This window comes from Alosa pseudoharengus, unplaced genomic scaffold, assembly GCF_046254945.1.
Source record: "Alosa pseudoharengus isolate Yale_2024_CS ecotype anadromous, Long Island Sound unplaced genomic scaffold, YU_APseudo_1.1 YU_APseudo_1.1_scf_12, whole genome shotgun sequence".
Taxonomy (NCBI): Eukaryota; Metazoa; Chordata; class Actinopteri; order Clupeiformes; family Clupeidae; genus Alosa; species Alosa pseudoharengus.
The window spans coordinates 19,592,005-19,608,134 of record NW_027468587.1 but is presented as its reverse complement, the minus strand read 5'-3'; the positions used below and the strand labels follow the sequence as shown (position 1 = coordinate 19,608,134).

At 39.8% G+C, this 16,130-nt stretch overlaps 2 protein-coding genes across 2 annotated transcripts; both read left to right on the top strand.

Moving 5' to 3' along the window:
• Nucleotides 1–969: 969 nt before the first annotated feature.
• dek (DEK proto-oncogene) lies at nt 970–8,048 on the top strand. The gene is made up of 12 exons (XM_076280409.1): nt 970–1,035; nt 1,816–1,924; nt 2,028–2,132; nt 2,255–2,364; nt 3,327–3,421; nt 3,515–3,635; nt 3,772–4,098; nt 4,189–4,386; nt 5,804–5,912; nt 6,094–6,239; nt 6,432–6,500; nt 7,730–8,048. Exons 2-12 carry the CDS (start codon nt 1,819–1,821, stop codon nt 7,739–7,741), a joined length of 1,398 nt encoding a protein of 465 aa, XP_076136524.1. The 5' UTR covers nt 970–1,035; nt 1,816–1,818; the 3' UTR covers nt 7,742–8,048.
• A 792-nt stretch (nt 8,049–8,840) lies between these two features.
• aldh5a1 (aldehyde dehydrogenase 5 family, member A1 (succinate-semialdehyde dehydrogenase)) lies at nt 8,841–15,753 on the top strand. Its single transcript, XM_076280406.1, has 10 exons — nt 8,841–9,285; nt 9,947–10,030; nt 10,669–10,839; nt 11,410–11,526; nt 11,650–11,793; nt 12,409–12,552; nt 12,818–12,976; nt 13,404–13,567; nt 14,169–14,227; nt 14,502–15,753. The coding sequence occupies exons 1-10, from the start codon at nt 8,905–8,907 to the stop codon at nt 14,711–14,713; spliced, it is 1,635 nt and encodes a 544-aa protein (XP_076136521.1). The 5' UTR covers nt 8,841–8,904; the 3' UTR covers nt 14,714–15,753.
• Nucleotides 15,754–16,130: the final 377 nt, after the last annotated feature.

The window sequence follows — 16,130 nt, the reverse complement described above, 5'->3', positions numbered from 1 at the left end:
GAATTAATTTTCCGGTCTTATAAGTTATTCCATAAAAAATATGGTTAGAACTCAACCTTCCACAGTTTCCACAGTTGTGCTGTTCAGGTGCGCATATGCGCGCCTTTAAGCTCAAGAGCGAGCGATTCCGAGCCAAGGGCGAATGAGGGACGTGCTGCTAGGCAACAAACTAGTGGTTTTCTTCAATGTAGCCATACTGTGTAAATTAGACGATTCCGCTTTATGTAAAAAAAAATAGGCCACATATTGCCAATGCAGCATTTCGTTGATACTTGAACTTTAGAAACGTTTTGCTATTACCATCATATTAATAATCTTGTCCAAAAGTTGCCCATTCTCACGATGTCCCGGTGAGATGAAAGTCCGTAGCCTAGGATATAAAGAATTGCAGTCAGAAACAAACATTAGTTTCATAATTTCATATAGCTGGTGGTAGCCTACATCAGATAGAATTTTTAGCTCAGGTGTAATAAGCCAGGCCAGCACATTCATAAAAATCGGTAATTGCCTAGTCTTATTAAGGCGCAAGACAGCGCAGTTCCTGAAGTCCACTTGTTCTTCAGCTTTTTGCTAGTGCTGCCACCTGGCGTCTATGACTACAAGTTTATGTCTGAAGAACCTAGTCCCATAACCAGACATTTTTAGGCCCACTAGACTCGATTTACTAGATTATTTTCACCAGAGCCTGGTCTATACTACTTTATCTTAGGCTACTATCTTTGATCATAGGCTACTTAGGACTACAAGAAATACATTTATCAAATTATCACATTTACTGGCTTTATGGTGATACGTTTGGCGGCCCGATCTCGGCCTCTCCTGTGAATGGCTTAGGCTAGGCAACTAACTAACTATTTTATTAACAAACTAGCAATTTTATTTTAAAATGCTTATTATCTCAAAATATATAAATAAGTGAGATGATTGGCTTGGGCTCTTATGGTGACATCACGCAAACCCAGCCTCCAATTTTCAAACCGCCATTTTGAAACTAGAACTATTCAGATTGCAAACTAACGTTACGTGGATGGAGAGGTAAATTACCACTAGCAAGTTACTTTAGTCTGAGGTTTTGCATGCATTTGTGGTAGTGGGTATTATGGCTATTTATGATTAACTGGGCGAGAATAATGCACAGAATATGTCTTAAAAATTATGATTTACGTGTGGGCGGGACGGGGTACGCCATCCCTAGCCACATTAGCTAGGATAACGTTAACGTTACCGTCAATGTTTTCTTCACCAAGGCAGCTCTCTAAATTAACTGTTTGGTATAGCAGCTCGCTTTGTGCCCTGACGCTGTTACTCATAACCTGTGTCCTTTTCACATCTCTGGTGTAACGCTCTCTGACAACTCTGTCATTCCTCTCATTAATAAATTAGCTTGCAAGCTAGCTGGCCACCCTATTAGTTCCATAGAACGTCATTCGTAAAGCATGCATGAGGTTGTAAACACAGCAGCGCGCCAAATTTGTCCCAACTTAAAGTTAGCTTTCTTTGCGCGGAAAAGGGGCTTTGAAATGTTTTGAATGAATATGTACACGTTCATTTCGGCTCGGTGCATATATTTCACTTGGTATAAACTGCATATTTGAATTTTTAGAAACTGAGCATTATCAGATAAGTCAGCTCGTTAGTGTTACTGATACTATGGCAAATTCATTAACTTGACGTTATGTAGTCAACATTAAAATGAACGCTATATTAAGCTCAGTTATCTGACTTCTGTCAGCTCTGTTTGTACTGTTTTGTCCTAATTATGTCCTTATAGCAATATATACTTACTAGTCTTTTAAACGCTGTTCATATGTCAAGGACATGCTGACAGATGCAACACACGCAGAGATGGGTGAAGACAGTGCACAAATGAGTGAAGTGGAGGACAACGAAGAGGAGCCACAGGTGGAAAAGTCAAAAGGATTCAGTAAGTCTTTCTTTAAAGTAAATCAGTTATTACAGAAAAAAAACCTCTCTGTGGCATGTACAGTATATAGCAAGTCACACAAGTGCATCAAACTTTTGTGTAGATGTTGGAGAAATTATTGAGGGGAAAAGAGAGAAGAAGAAGGTGGAAAGGCTGGTGCAGTCTGTGCAGCTGGCAAAACCTAAAGAACGCCTGAAGGTTGAAAGTGGTGAGTATCTCAAGAATATAACTGTTGATAATATATTATGAATGATGAAAAGTAATCCAGAAAATATGGCAGTTTTTTTTCTTTTTGATATTGTGGTGACCATGTCATTCATGGAAATCAAGGTGATGGCGATAAACTGGGTGAAATTGCACGAATCAACCACAACATTGGAAAGATAAAAGCCCCCCTCCTGAAACCTCTTCATAAGGTCCTTTTCGATCGACCTGGAGCTGTGAGTATTTTATGACGTTAACACACTGCAAATGATCATCTAGGTAGGAGATATTTACAGGGTTCCCACGGGTCATGGAATTTCTGGAATATCGTGGAATTTTAAATAAAGTCTATTCCAGACATTGAAAGTCAGGGAGTTCTATCATATCAGTGAATATGTGTGGTAGCAGTTCAACATTTACTTGCCAAAATACATTAATAGAAATGTATTTCCACTCATCATGGTTTTTATCCTGTAAATAAGCTTTTTTCCATTACTACTTGCTTGAGTTGGTGTAGTTACCCCTACTTTGTTTTTGCAATGCCCATTTATTCATATTCCGCTCTAAGCTTCTGGAACGCTTACTGTACGTACACACCGCCACCGACTTGAGCTTCCAAAGAAGCTCTGGTCGCTCTGTCAAGGACGCTTGTCAAAAAAGTCCAGGGAAGCTTTGGACGCTTTGGCCGCTCTGACGTGACAGCATTTTACGTTCCATCGTGTTCTATCTTAATACTTCCATCTATTCGATTGGTTGCTGGTCGTTGGACGCTGAACCGCATCATAGCTCATTACCATAAAGTTGACTGACTTTTAACTTTCTGCTTGACGCTCAAGTCGATCAAGACGCCCAAAACCCAACGCCGACGGATTTGACGCTTCTGGCAGCTGAGAGAAGCTGGCTTCCATTGAAAATGAATGACTTCCTGACTCTTTGGAAGCTCAAGTCGGCGGCGGTGTGTATGTACAGTAAGCGACTGATCTGAAATCTTTGGTCGGTTTATTGTACCATTCATTATAGTAGGTCATGAAAATTCAGGTTTTTTTGTCAGGGAAAAGTCTTGGAATTTTACATTTGACTTAGTGGGAGCCTTGTATTTAACAAGGGCATTGAATTCTACATTATTATGCATTTAGAATGTTACAATATAAATGATTTCCCTGCTTTATTTATATTGTTTGTCCTCATGTGAAATAAGGCATCTTCAATGAAGAAGAACCTACGATTGTTCAATGGCTTCCCCTTCAAAGAGGAAAGTGATCTCTACTTTAAGAAGCTGAAGATGATGTCAAAGTAATTATTTTTCTTACAAAACAACAACAATTCATTTTTACACAGGCCAGTGGAGTTGTTCTTTAACATAACGTTTATCTTCTCCAACTACAGATACACAAACGCCATGTTGAAAACTATCTGTCAAGTTCTAGACATTGAGAGGAGTGGGAAGCAGTCTGTCCTAATTGAAAGAATCATGGCGTTCCTTATGCACCCTGTCAACACCGGAAAGGTACACAGTTTTTTTTATTTATATATATATATATATATATATAATTGTGTAATGAAACAAATAAACCTATGTAATATGTGGAAGTTAATTTACTATCGTTAACCAGTTGGATGCAAATCAATGTTTTTTTTTGCAGCCAGTTCCCATCAAAAAGAAGAAGAAGAAGAAGAGGAAAAACACTGCAACGGATGCCAAGAAAAAGACGAGCAAAGTGTCCAAGAGTCCCACGAAGTCAAAGGTGGAGAGTAAGTCCAAAGCCATCGTCACAGATTCAAGCAGTGATGACGATGATGACGACGACGATGATGACAAACGTGAAAGTAAAGAGACCAAGACGTCATCAGCCCTGGAAAGCCGAAAGAAGGACGACACAGATGACTCCTCAGAAGAGGAAGTAGAAGATGAAGATGATGACAAAGATGATGATGATGAGGAAGAGGATGATGAAGACGAGGAGGAGGAGGTTAGTGAGGGAGACAACTCCAACTTTTCAATAACTTGCCACAATGATTTGGATATTGCTGTAATACTTGTGTGTATACCGTGTTGCTAGACACCCAAATCAAAATCCCCGGCTAAGAAGAAACCTGCTGCCCTAAAAAAGACAGCTGCCAGCAAAAAGACAACAAAGTCAACACCTGTGAAAAAGAAACCGGCAGCTAAGAAGATGGCAAAGGAAGATGATTCAGATGCATCTGACAAATCGAAGTCTGATGACAGTGACAATCAAAACGACAGTGACTTTGAGAAGGTGAGTTGGATTGGGTTGATGTCTCTAGTAGGGGTGTAACGGTTCATTTATTCGTATTGAACCGAAACGGCACGGGCGTCACGGTTCGGTGCATGAATTTACACGGAGAATACACGGTATAAAAATACATAAAACTCGTGTGTGGATTAATTAATGTCATGCGCAATTACTGTTAAGTAGCGAGAGTTACGGGAGTTCTTTAGCGACACCTAACGCTAATCTGTAGCCTCGCCTTAGCTCTGAAGCTCTGATTGGCGCCTATGTTTTTTTTGTCAGGTCGTCGGTCGAGTCCGTCAGTCATTAGCAGCACTAATGTTAGACCCACAAGAGTTAGAGGATCCGCTGGTCTCTTTAAGATCGCAAGTTTAAGAACTTCAGTTACAGTAACGTTAGTACAGACGAAAGAGTGGTGGATAAGATGAAACTGTGTGTCGGCGTTGTTCAGCAGTTGTTGGGTATGTGAGTGGAAAAAATGCTACACATATTCGAAGCCATCACCCAGATGATGTAGGCTACCAATCATTGAAACGAGGGGAAAAAACTTCCCCTGCGCTTCAGCAGCCTTTGGATACACATACAAATAGGGCCAAAACCTATGGCTTAAATTAAATGATTTCGTAATGACAGAAAGCTATGTAAATCGCGTGGTAATTACCTTTATGTTGGGGTAACTTGTAACTTCTCACATGAGGTTCTGGTAGTGTTAAGTGCATAGACAGTAAAATAAAGTGACAACGCTAACCAGGCTAATAAACAAACCATGCTACGGTGAGTTAACGTCAAAGGGCAAAGTCACGTGACTTCTAGTTGTAGTCTGTTTATGAAATGAAAGGAGCAATTTCGTTTTTTAAAAAAAGGCAAAATAGTGTGATATTTTCACAGTTAGTAGGCTAGATTATTACTTTACACACAATAAAAAAAATATTGAGGCAAATTGTAGACCCTTCCATATACAACTAAACACAGATGTTGAAGGTCTTGCTTAAGTGAATTTTTAAAAATCATTTTTCTATGTAATTTGCACTTTCAGAAATAAGAGATGCTGTAGGCCTATTTTCAGTTTTAGAGCTGATTGTCTTATTTTGTTTACAAGTTACAGATGGAGTCTGGGTACTTATTGTACTTATTGTACTGTTTAGCCTACATCTTACACACTTCAGGCTGTTGCAGATAGCTCAGGGAAGAGACTGTATGACACTAGGTGGTACAGCCTGAGACATGTACAAAAAAAAATGCTTTCTGCATTTTTGTTTTGCTTTTCCCTCCACTGTACCGAACTCGTACCGAACCGTGATGTCCGAACCGAGGTATGAACCGAACCGTGACTTCTGTGTACCGTTACACCCCTAGTCTCTAGTATGTGATTCAGTTTTACATACAATAAACACCAATCAACTGTATCATGTATGTTACATAGTCAAAAAAGAAACCAGCCGCAAAGAAGAAACCAGCCAAGCCTGCCCCCAAAACTAAGAAAGCAGACAGCAGCAGCAACAAGACTGCCAAAAAACGCCAAGTCCTACAGGGTAATGTCATCCATGTTGAAATGATTTGTAAGAAATAGTGTTGTGGTCATTGCAGAATTTGGTTGAAATGTAGATCTAATGAGATCTAATGATTTGAGATGAATTGTGTACATATATGCATTGAGATTGTGTAAACATATGCGTTGTAATGAAAACATTTATTATTGTTTTGCCAAAATAGACTCAGATGACAGTTCTGATGACGATAAGCCCTTAATCAAGATGATCAAGAAGCCGCCCACAGATGACCAGATCACGACCACCGTAAAGGATCTCCTGAAAGATGCCAACTTGGAGGAGGTGACCATGAAGCAGCTCTGTCAGAAAGTGAGTTCACAAAATGCTTCTTTACAAACTACACACACACGCATACATACAATGCACATAAACTATATTCTCATTCATAATCCTTCTATGATTCAAAAAGGCTTTAGATATCTGGTCTTTCTTGTTTGTGTCTTATTTCTTTCTTTTCTTCTTGAAAAGCTTCAGATGTTAAATTATGTTTTTTTGCTGTAGGTGTATGACTCATACCCTGAATTTGATTTGACTAGCCGAAAGGACTACATCAAGCAGACAGTGAAAAGTGTAAGTATTAACTGTACATTTTAACTCATGATGCCTGTTTTCATGTGTTAGAGGTGTCTCTGGCTGTAACACAATTCAGTTATTTTACCTCAAAACAATGTCTTCTAACTCATTTTGATGAGACGCGAACTATAGGCACAATTGCGTGTCTGTCGATACCAATGCACGTCCGAAACTAAAACACCCTTTTGTGAGTCCAACTATTTTGATAATCGGTGTGTGTCATTTTTTAAGCCCTTAAAATTCTCTAATTGTAGCTTCTTAAACTTGACTATTTTCAGCTTAACTTACTCCTGTATGATGGTGAACTAAATAACTTTGGTGTGTGGACAAAAAGACATTATCTCATAATCTTAATCTTATCGATCAAACAACTAATCAATTAATCAAGAAAATAATCAGCAGATTATTCGACTATGAAAATAATCAATAGTTGCAGCCCTAGTGTATTGATGACCAAATTTCATATTGAAGTGCTAATGGAATGGAATGGAAATTTGCTAACTGCAAATTGAAACTGCTAATGGAAATTTGTGAACCAAAAACTACCAATTCATATGTAAAATAGAAATGATTAACTTTTTGAAATATATTCTTATCATAGTATTCAGCTGGAAGTTTTCTAGCAATCAAGCACATCTTTAGTGGTCTTAGGCCTCCTCACATAACAGAACTGATTTATCAGTGTGGAGGTGGGTTGCCATTTCAGGTTTGGATTAGGCAATCCCTAGTCAGACCAACTGTTTGTAAGGACCAGTCCAACCCCTTGTTCTAATTGAAGCATTCATCAGCTTAAAGGAGAATTTCGGCGATTTTCACATAGAACTCTGTTTCTCAAGGTCATCTAGTACTGTCGGTGCGGGGAAAAAACAAAAACAATCGGTTCTAACTAGCTCGAGTTGTTGCAGCCAAATGCCAGACCTGCCAGGCAGCTACAATGCTACACTCTGAGAACATGTTAATGAGCCCCCATGTTCAGGCCCCGGGAGTGTAGCTAGCAGTTGGCTGCAGCAAGTCGAGCAAGGTAGAACTCTGTGACCTCGAGTAACAGAGTATGTGAAAAATCGCCGGAATTCTCCTTAAATGTCTGTTATGCCGTTGTGACATATAGGCATGCCATAGCACTTGCAATTTTAGACTTCGTAGTTAATAATGTGTTCTTCATTAATAGTTAATGTCATATTGTCTCATGATACTCAACACTGATTCTTTTCACTCTTTCATTACAGTTGATCTCCTAAGAAGGGGCAGTTTTTGCCTTTAAAGCCATTTCTTGAGGAGAGGATTTCTGTCAATATTTAAATGCCTATGAAGTCTAATAGTGTATGTATGAATGTACGTAGCTACTTTGTCATTACTGCCCAAAGTGTTTTTCTCTAGTGGATGGTTCTTTTGTCATTTTTGTTTTTCGTTTGTTTTGTTTTTTTAAGAACTTTTTATATACAGGTTTTGTATGCCTATTGTTTCTCTGATTGTAAGCACGCTTCTGAAAACATGCAGGATGTATATATCACTGGCTGTGAATAAAATGCTCCTTTTTTATTGAAATGATTTTGTAAAAGAATCAAAAAGTATTTTGTCCTAACAAGATCTGCAGTCAAATAACATTGATCTAGTTGTCTACTTTGGAACCATTTGACAAATACACTTAGTATGTTTGTGTTATTAGGAAGAACTGGCTTTTTTGTTTTTAAGAATTAGCTTTGTTTTAATTACGCAAGGTGCTTTCAAAAGTTTGCAATTTGCCAGAGGAAAAAGTAACTTATTTCATATTATCTTTTATCTCAAGAACAACACATCTCAGCAATTTTGGTTTAATTTTCAACTTAATGCTCTGTGTACCATTTCATTCAATTAATAAAATATGGCTTTTCTTATAAAAAAAATATTTTAAGTAAGTGTACATTGCCTTCCCATTCATTTCGTGTCCATATGTTCTAAGCTTTACAAACAGCAAAAACGATGTGGCATGTGTTAACTACTCTCTCCAACAGCACTTGTTCTTCCATTAGTTTTCCCTCCATCATTATGGCCCTTGAACCTTGTAGGGCCGTGTGCATTTCGTCCATTGGAAGCAAGAGCCGAATTCGAAGCAGATCTGTGTAGCTATCGAGCAAATTCAGAGATGGAGAACAAAGAAGCCGTAAGGTTTTCCTTGCTATTCTAAACTATATGTAATTATTCATCTAGTCAATGATAGTGTTGCAATAGTGGAACGATTATCATTATGCACCTCAAAATATGGGTAATTTGTCAGATCGCAGACGGCACAACCAACCATTCAGTCAACTACAATCTCTTATAGCCTATTTGTCAGTGAAGCGGTGAAAGATCAGATCACGTGTTTCTGCGACCGCCTCCAAGACCGGTTCTATCTTGACTGAAGAGTAGACTTCCTTTATTAATGCACTATGTTGTCATTTGCCAGACGACAGCTGGCTTAATCTACGGACGATTTCATACTCGTTTACAGTCAGGCGTGCGCTACACTCATGCAATGGGTACATTCTGCTTGGTAAGAAGTGGCTGTTTCCTCCGTCAGGTTGTACCAGGCCTACCCACTGTGCTGCACCGCCAGTACAGCCTCGACATTTCTGCAGGGCTCCTCCGCACTCAAGGCTTTATCGATGGACGCTGGGTGTCTGCACCGTCGACATTCCCAGTGCTAGACCCAGCAACGGGAAAGGAGCTGGCCAAGGTAGCTGACTGTGGACCTCGGGAAGCACAGGACGCTGTCAATGCAGCCTACAAGGCATTTCATTCATGGAAGCGTCAGACTGCAAAGGTAGCCACATTGCTTGTTGTCGAACTTTCAGGAATCATTGTACAACTGTCATGACAAGGACGTTTGAAACGAGTAACTGTCTGCGGTCTAGATTAATAGCCTCTAATTTGCTGAGCAGTTAGCTAGCTAGCTTTATGTTCAATGCACATCATGTGAAGTTATATTCAGAGCAAAATGACTCAATCTTTTCAGCTAATATGTCTATGGTATATTTTTCTGTTATTGACATGTCTATGTGTTTCCAGAGTTAAACCATTTGAATCTGGAAATGTATTAGTATAAGCATAATGCTTATTAGTAACCATACACACACAGATGTTTATGTATGGTTACTAATAAGCATAAGTCCAGCCTTGCATAAACTGGATCTCAATGCTTATGACCAGTGCACACTAATGATAAACTCACTTCCATGTAATATGTCACCCAACAATAAACTCACTTCTATGTAATATGTCACCCAAACATGTGTGAATCCAGCAGATTTAACTGCTGGAGGATCTAGTTGTATCCAGTTTAACCAGTTCAGTTGTTCTTGTCCTTAGTGTGGTGGTGGTGTGTGTGTGTGTGTGGGGGGGGGGGGGGTAAACCATAAAAAGTGTAGCTTGCTTCTTTTTATCTTTAATTTCGTAACCTCACAGTTTTTCCTAATACATTTCAGGAAAGGAGTGTCCTCCTTAGGAAATGGTTCGATCTCTTAAACCAACACAAGGAAGATCTCGCAAAGATAATCACTGCAGAATGTGTGAGTAAATGAATTTATTTTGTACTTCTAAGTAACTTTTCACTCTACCTTCATGGTTCTGGCCTAGATTCCTTTGATTATTGATCAGACTGTTTTACCTGTACAATACAGTTGTAATGCCTGCAAGGTGATGTGTGTAGTTGCAGTATGTTGTATTTGATGAGTTTCCTCCAACGAGGAAAGAACCAGTAAGAGACCAGTCCACATGCAACCCCAGTCAAATTGTTAGTTTCTCGTTGTCTTGTTTCTCACACATGCATTGTTGTCCAAGACCGTATGGCAATCTCTCCCTCAGGCTCTCCTCAACAGCAATGCTGGCTCTAAGCCCTTTAAAAGAGATCACTGGTGATAAACTGAATGAGAATACCGGATTGTTATGAACTAATGCAAGGATGGTTCTGAGCTAATTTTTTTTAATTAAATGGTTTTATTGCCTATTAGTGTTGACCAAAGGAGTCCTCAAAATGGCTCATATGTTATGCCTGAAATAAAGCCTTTTATACTGAAGTTATGTGAATACCAGGATTTACCTGTTGTATGCTGACATCTCAATTTTAGTCTTAGTCTACTGCTTGCTACTGAAGTTAAGCAAGTGTTCATGTAAACTGTTGCCATAATCTACTGTTTCTCTCACTCAGGGCAAACCCATGAAAGAGTCGCTGGGGGAGATTGCCTACTCAGCCTCTTTCCTGGAGTGGTTCTCTGAGGAGGCACGACGCACGTATGGAGACTTCGTTCCATCCGCAGCCAAGGACCGCAAGATCCTGCTGCTCAAGCAGCCAGTGGGGGTGGCTGCCATCATCACCCCGGTGAGTGTCAGTGAATTTAAAAGAGTTTGTTTTGTCTGTGTCGCTCTTTCCCTTGTTCTGCAGCTAACTGGCACAGTTAAGGTTAAAACTGTAGTACTCTGTGCAATTAGTAACATTATGACCATTAGCAATAGGCATTGTCCTAGAACATTTCATTGTGGTATCAATTGCATTCATTCAGAGCTGAATTTAATGATGTTTTCTAAACAAAGTTCGAGAGGAGCCCTTAGGGATGATTGACAGCAATTAACTCACCTGTCTTCCGCCGCCAGGATATTTAAGCCGGCCTCCTTATCCGTATGTCACACGTTGCAGCGCTCGCAAAATTATCCCTCCTCCTCCTCCCCCTACTCCTCCATTTCACTGATAGCCCAGTTACTCATCATCCTTACACTGGGGGTGCAAGCGGCCATCGCTCTATCACGATCTCCGCTTCAGGCATTCCAGGACCACGGCCAGCTACCATGCCAAACACGCGCTTAGCCTATACGCTCAGCATAGCAATCATACCGACGGGCGAACTAGTGAACTATATGTAAATGTAATGTTAAATATGAATGTCTTTTATAGTGGAACTTCCCCAGTGCAATGATCACCAGGAAGGTGGGTGCTGCTTTGGCTGCTGGATGCACTGTTGTGGTGAAGCCTGCTGAAGACACACCTCTGTCCGCACTGGCTTTGGCTGAGGTCAGTACTCTCCGCATATTATTAAAGGATCACACTTTTCATGGGCTCCTTTAAAAGAAAATGTTCAGGGTTTCCTCATGTCAGCTCATAGATGTAAATATTCTTTACTGTCTCCCCTTGTAGCTGGCAGAACAGGCAGGCATCCCTGCTGGGGTGTTTAACGTCGTTCCCTGCTCAAGGGAGAAGACCCCTTCTGTAGGAGAGCTTATCTGCACCGACCCGCTCGTTGGGAAGGTTTCCTTCACCGGGTCTACAGCCACTGGCAAGGTAAGAGCGAGATCGATTAAACAGTCACAGTAACCCGTGGGTGCATATACGGTACTACAGATATTGAGATCGCACATCCACAAAAATAGCCACCTAGAGGAAAGTGCATTGAACTAATGTTTGTTTTAAAGGTGGGTGCACATTGAACCAATGTTTGTTTTAAAGGTAGAAAGATTCTGACCAAAAAGGTTGTTGATATCTGAGCTCAACAGGCAGTTAAGTTACCGTATTTTCTGGACTATAAGTCGCACCGGAGTATAAGTCGCACCAGTCAAAAAATGTGTCATTAAGAGGAAAAAAACATATATTTAAATATATATATGTTGAACCTAAATCGCAGGACCAGCCAAACTATGAAAAAAAGTGTGACTTATAGTCCGGAAAATACGGTATTCTCCTTCCTACCCATGTTGAATGGCTGGATTTGTTAATGGCTCAGTCTGATGTTTGTTTCTCTTTTACCAGCTCTGTGTACGAAGTGAAGGAGATTTATTATACAAATTAGGTCTTTTTAATGAATATAAAAATTAAATCAAAGATGTTACTCAGTCTTTATTAACATATGGATTTCCTCTGGCATACCCAGTCATCCCCTGTGTTCCTCTGTGCTCTCAGATCCTGCTGAAGCATGCTGCGGGCACAGTGAAGAGGGTGTCCATGGAGCTCGGGGGACATGCGCCTTTCATTGTGTTCGACAGCGCCGACGTGGACAAGGCTGTGGCGGGAGCAATGGGATCCAAGTTCAGGAACTCTGGGCAGGTCAGTAGTGCCACTTGGGTCTTTACGTTTCTTCAAAAACTGGTTCCGAGCTCCAGTTGCATGTGCTAAAAGAGCACAATGAACATATTACCATATCATGTCATTTTCATCTTATACTTCTGACGATGGTATAGATTCACCTCGATCATTGTAATACCATAGAGAGCAGGATTCTGGGCATGACACTGTTGGCCAGTATTGAGCTTTCCTATCTGCACTTCTGTTAATGCCACTCCTCTGTCCTCTCCCTCCACGGCACCTGCAGACGTGTGTGTGCTCCAACCGTTTCCTGGTGCAGAGTGGGATCCACAATGTGTTTGTGGAGAAGCTGGGGAAGGCCATGGACGCTGAGCTGAGGCTTGGACATGGCTCTGACCCAAACACCACACAGGGACCCCTCATCAACGCCCGTGCCGCAGAAAAGGTGCTTCACACGCCGCTAGGACTTGCTTGTATATATATGAAGTATTAAGCCTTTATAGTTTGGGTTAGGGTTAGATTTGGATTAGGTTTTTTTAGGATTGAATTTGGATTCCCTGTTGTCTGACAACGTATAACCTGACAACAGGATGAAAGACAAAAATTATGTTTAAGGAGTTGAAATGCAGTGAATGCTGCAACAACAGTTCCTAGTAGACAACTATTTCTTCTAGTGTGACCTGACATCTTGGGCTTTATAAAACATAATTTGACATTAATATTTACATTAATATGATTTTACATTGACTGTATGTGTGTTTTAGCACTTCTGACTTAACCTTAAGTTTTAGAATGAACTATTTCAGTGTTGAATATAGATACAGATTCTGGAATACTCCCACTCTTGGTAAAGCTATTGCTCTTCGTGTCAGGTGGAGCATCAGGTGAAGGATGCCGTGTCCCAGGGGGCAGTCCTCTTGAGAGGAGGCAAACGTCTGGAAGGTTCCTTTATGGAACCAACCCTATTGGCCAATGTCACTACTGACATGCTCTGCACCAAAGAAGAAACCTTTGGGCCCTTGGTTCCGGTCCTCAAGTGAGTAGGCAATGGGATAAAATGGAGGCAATGGGAAAGAATGATGAAAAATATTAAGATAATAATAATACATTTTATTTATAAAATGCCTTTCAAGACATCAAAGATGCATAGTATTGGTATTGGTTAGTGATGGGCAAATGAAGCTTTGGTGAACCACTAAACCACAGCAGTGTGAAAGCTAGCAACACTAATGAAAAAATCCAATATGGCTGCCACATGTAGATTTTTCAACATAAAAGTCCTTACCCAAACCAGTACATGTAACCAAAAATATTGGTTTGCTAAGGACTTTTATGTCGAAAATGTATGTGTGGCGGCCATCTTTTTGCTTTTCAGCTAGTGTCGCTAGGTTCACACTGCTGTGGTTCAGTGGTTCACCAAAGCTTCATTTGCCCATCACTAGTATTGGTATTTTTGTTTTTTGACGATTGATATTGATTGCAAGTGAATAATGGCATAGCTTTGTGCAATTTATAGAGTCGGATGAGATGACTTAAGTATAGGGGTTAGCGTTGGAAGATTTTTTACTTTTCATTTTAGTTTTTTGTTTGTTTCTTTTTCTAAGTAGGCAATAGTGTAATTATGTATATTTTTACAGGTTCAACACCGAGGAGGAAGCTCTTGCCATTGCTAATGCAAGCCATGTTGGCCTGGCAGGTCTGTTAATTAACTTAATGATTTACTCTTTCTAGTTGATATCTATCCTAAAGGCTATAAAACAAAACAAGGTTACTGGCTTACCCAGGTCACTTCAAGAGTAACCTCTGATCTCAAAACAACATGTCACTTTTGAAACAATAGATGCTTGATGCTGTGTTCCTTTAGAAATCAACGGTTACTCACAAAGTTACCTGGGTAAACCGGAAACATCGCTTCCTAGTACACCCCTCTGACAGAGAGTCTCACGGTCCTTGTCTTTATTTTCCTGTAGGTTACTTCTTTTCACAGGACATCAGTCAGATCTGGCGGGTGGCAGAGCACCTGGAGGTCGGCATGGTAGGGGTCAACGAGGGTCTGCTCTCCACCCCTGAGGCCTCATTTGGCGGGGTCAAGCAGTCTGGACTGGGCCGGGAGGGCTCCAAGTATGGCATTGAGGAGTACTTGGATGTCAAGTACATGTGCTTCGGAGGCCTTACTCCTTGAGCGCCTGCGCCTGTGTGTAGCGATTGCAGGGAGGCATCTTCAGACAACGCATCACTTACAGTATATAGTACAGTCCTAGGGATAGACAATCATCAAATAATGACACTGTGAATTCAGCTTGTGAATCCGTGCTGCACTTCATGCAAACTACATCCTGTTTAAAACACAGAAACATTCTGTCAAAATAATAGGTCCATCATAATCATGCCTTCTCCAACCAGTAAACAGGGAAAATAAATCTAAAAAGCACAATTCTATGTTATTACCCTATAACAGAAAATATGTATTAAAAATGCGAGTTTGAGGCTGTTAATAAGTCATTGATGAACTCACTGATTAAAAGACGTACCGAGTAAATAATCTAATACTGAGTAACAGTTGCTGTAAATTACTAAGAAACGCACAACATTACACAGCTGTCTTTAGTGTTAGATTGTAATGCAACCTCCATCTAATTACAGTGCTATGCCACTGGTGTCTGTGTTTCTGTGCGACGTATGTAACATGATCCAGAAAACCTCTAAGTTGTATGAATTGCAATACTTTTGTAAGTGAATTGACTTGCAATGTCAACGTATTTCTGAAAGTTTGCAAATGTAATGTTGTCTCAATTGGTTTATTTCTTAGGTGAGCCTATATTTTAAAATGTCTATTTTTGTGATGCTGCTAAAAGTTAACATTTTGCCCACTTTATATTAAGTGGCTTTAGATCTTATGACCTGCAGTACTTAATTAGACTACAATTTACTTTTGTATTGATACATACGGTATCATTGCATAATTTGTGGTTAGAGTTGATTGGTTGCATGTCTTAATGTGCTTGAAGATGTCCATAGTATTGTGAATTACCTTGGTACATTGTCAGGCCAATTAACATAAGGTGGACCAGACATAGATATATATTTAATGAATCTACCCAAATTTATATGACCGGTATGTTAGAATTGTGTTTAAAATATTTTTGTTGCCAAACATTGTTCCTAAAGTGCCATCTAAAATGTGATTCAGCATGTTTTTTCCATCATGTCCTTAATGTACATTTCTAACTTTTGTAAATAGTGATTACAGTTAATTATAAAAAAAAAAGATGTGATTGAATTCTGTATTGATTTTCACACTTGTTTTCTGAGTCAAGCTTGCTAAATGTCTGTTGAATGTCTGTTTATTTGAATGCTTTGCAAAAAGAATTGGTAAGAACAGCAGTTATAGCTTTTATTTGGAACAGCATCCAAAATAAAAATATTATCGAACTTAAGACAGTGCATAAACACAGGCATACAAGTTAAATCAATACCTGGGTATGACTAAAATTGGATGCAATTATGTTTTCCTTTGCTTTTGAAATTTGTAAGCATGTTTTATTGGTCAATGTACTGTAGTTTCATGTTACCAAGTAGACATGCTTACCGTAAGTCCT

Coding starts and splice junctions, on each gene's coding strand:
- dek (XM_076280409.1), top strand. CDS start 1,819: ATGCTGACAGATGCAACACACGCAGAGATGGGTGAAGACAGTGCACAA. Junction 2,133..2,254: donor ACGCCTGAAGGTTGAAAGTG/GTGAGTATCTCA, acceptor ATGGAAATCAAG/GTGATGGCGATAAACTGGGT. Junction 5,913..6,093: donor AAAACGCCAAGTCCTACAGG/GTAATGTCATCC, acceptor TTGCCAAAATAG/ACTCAGATGACAGTTCTGAT.
- aldh5a1 (XM_076280406.1), top strand. CDS start 8,905: ATGCACTATGTTGTCATTTGCCAGACGACAGCTGGCTTAATCTACGGA. Junction 12,553..12,817: donor AGTTCAGGAACTCTGGGCAG/GTCAGTAGTGCC, acceptor CGGCACCTGCAG/ACGTGTGTGTGCTCCAACCG. Junction 13,568..14,168: donor CCCTTGGTTCCGGTCCTCAA/GTGAGTAGGCAA, acceptor ATATTTTTACAG/GTTCAACACCGAGGAGGAAG.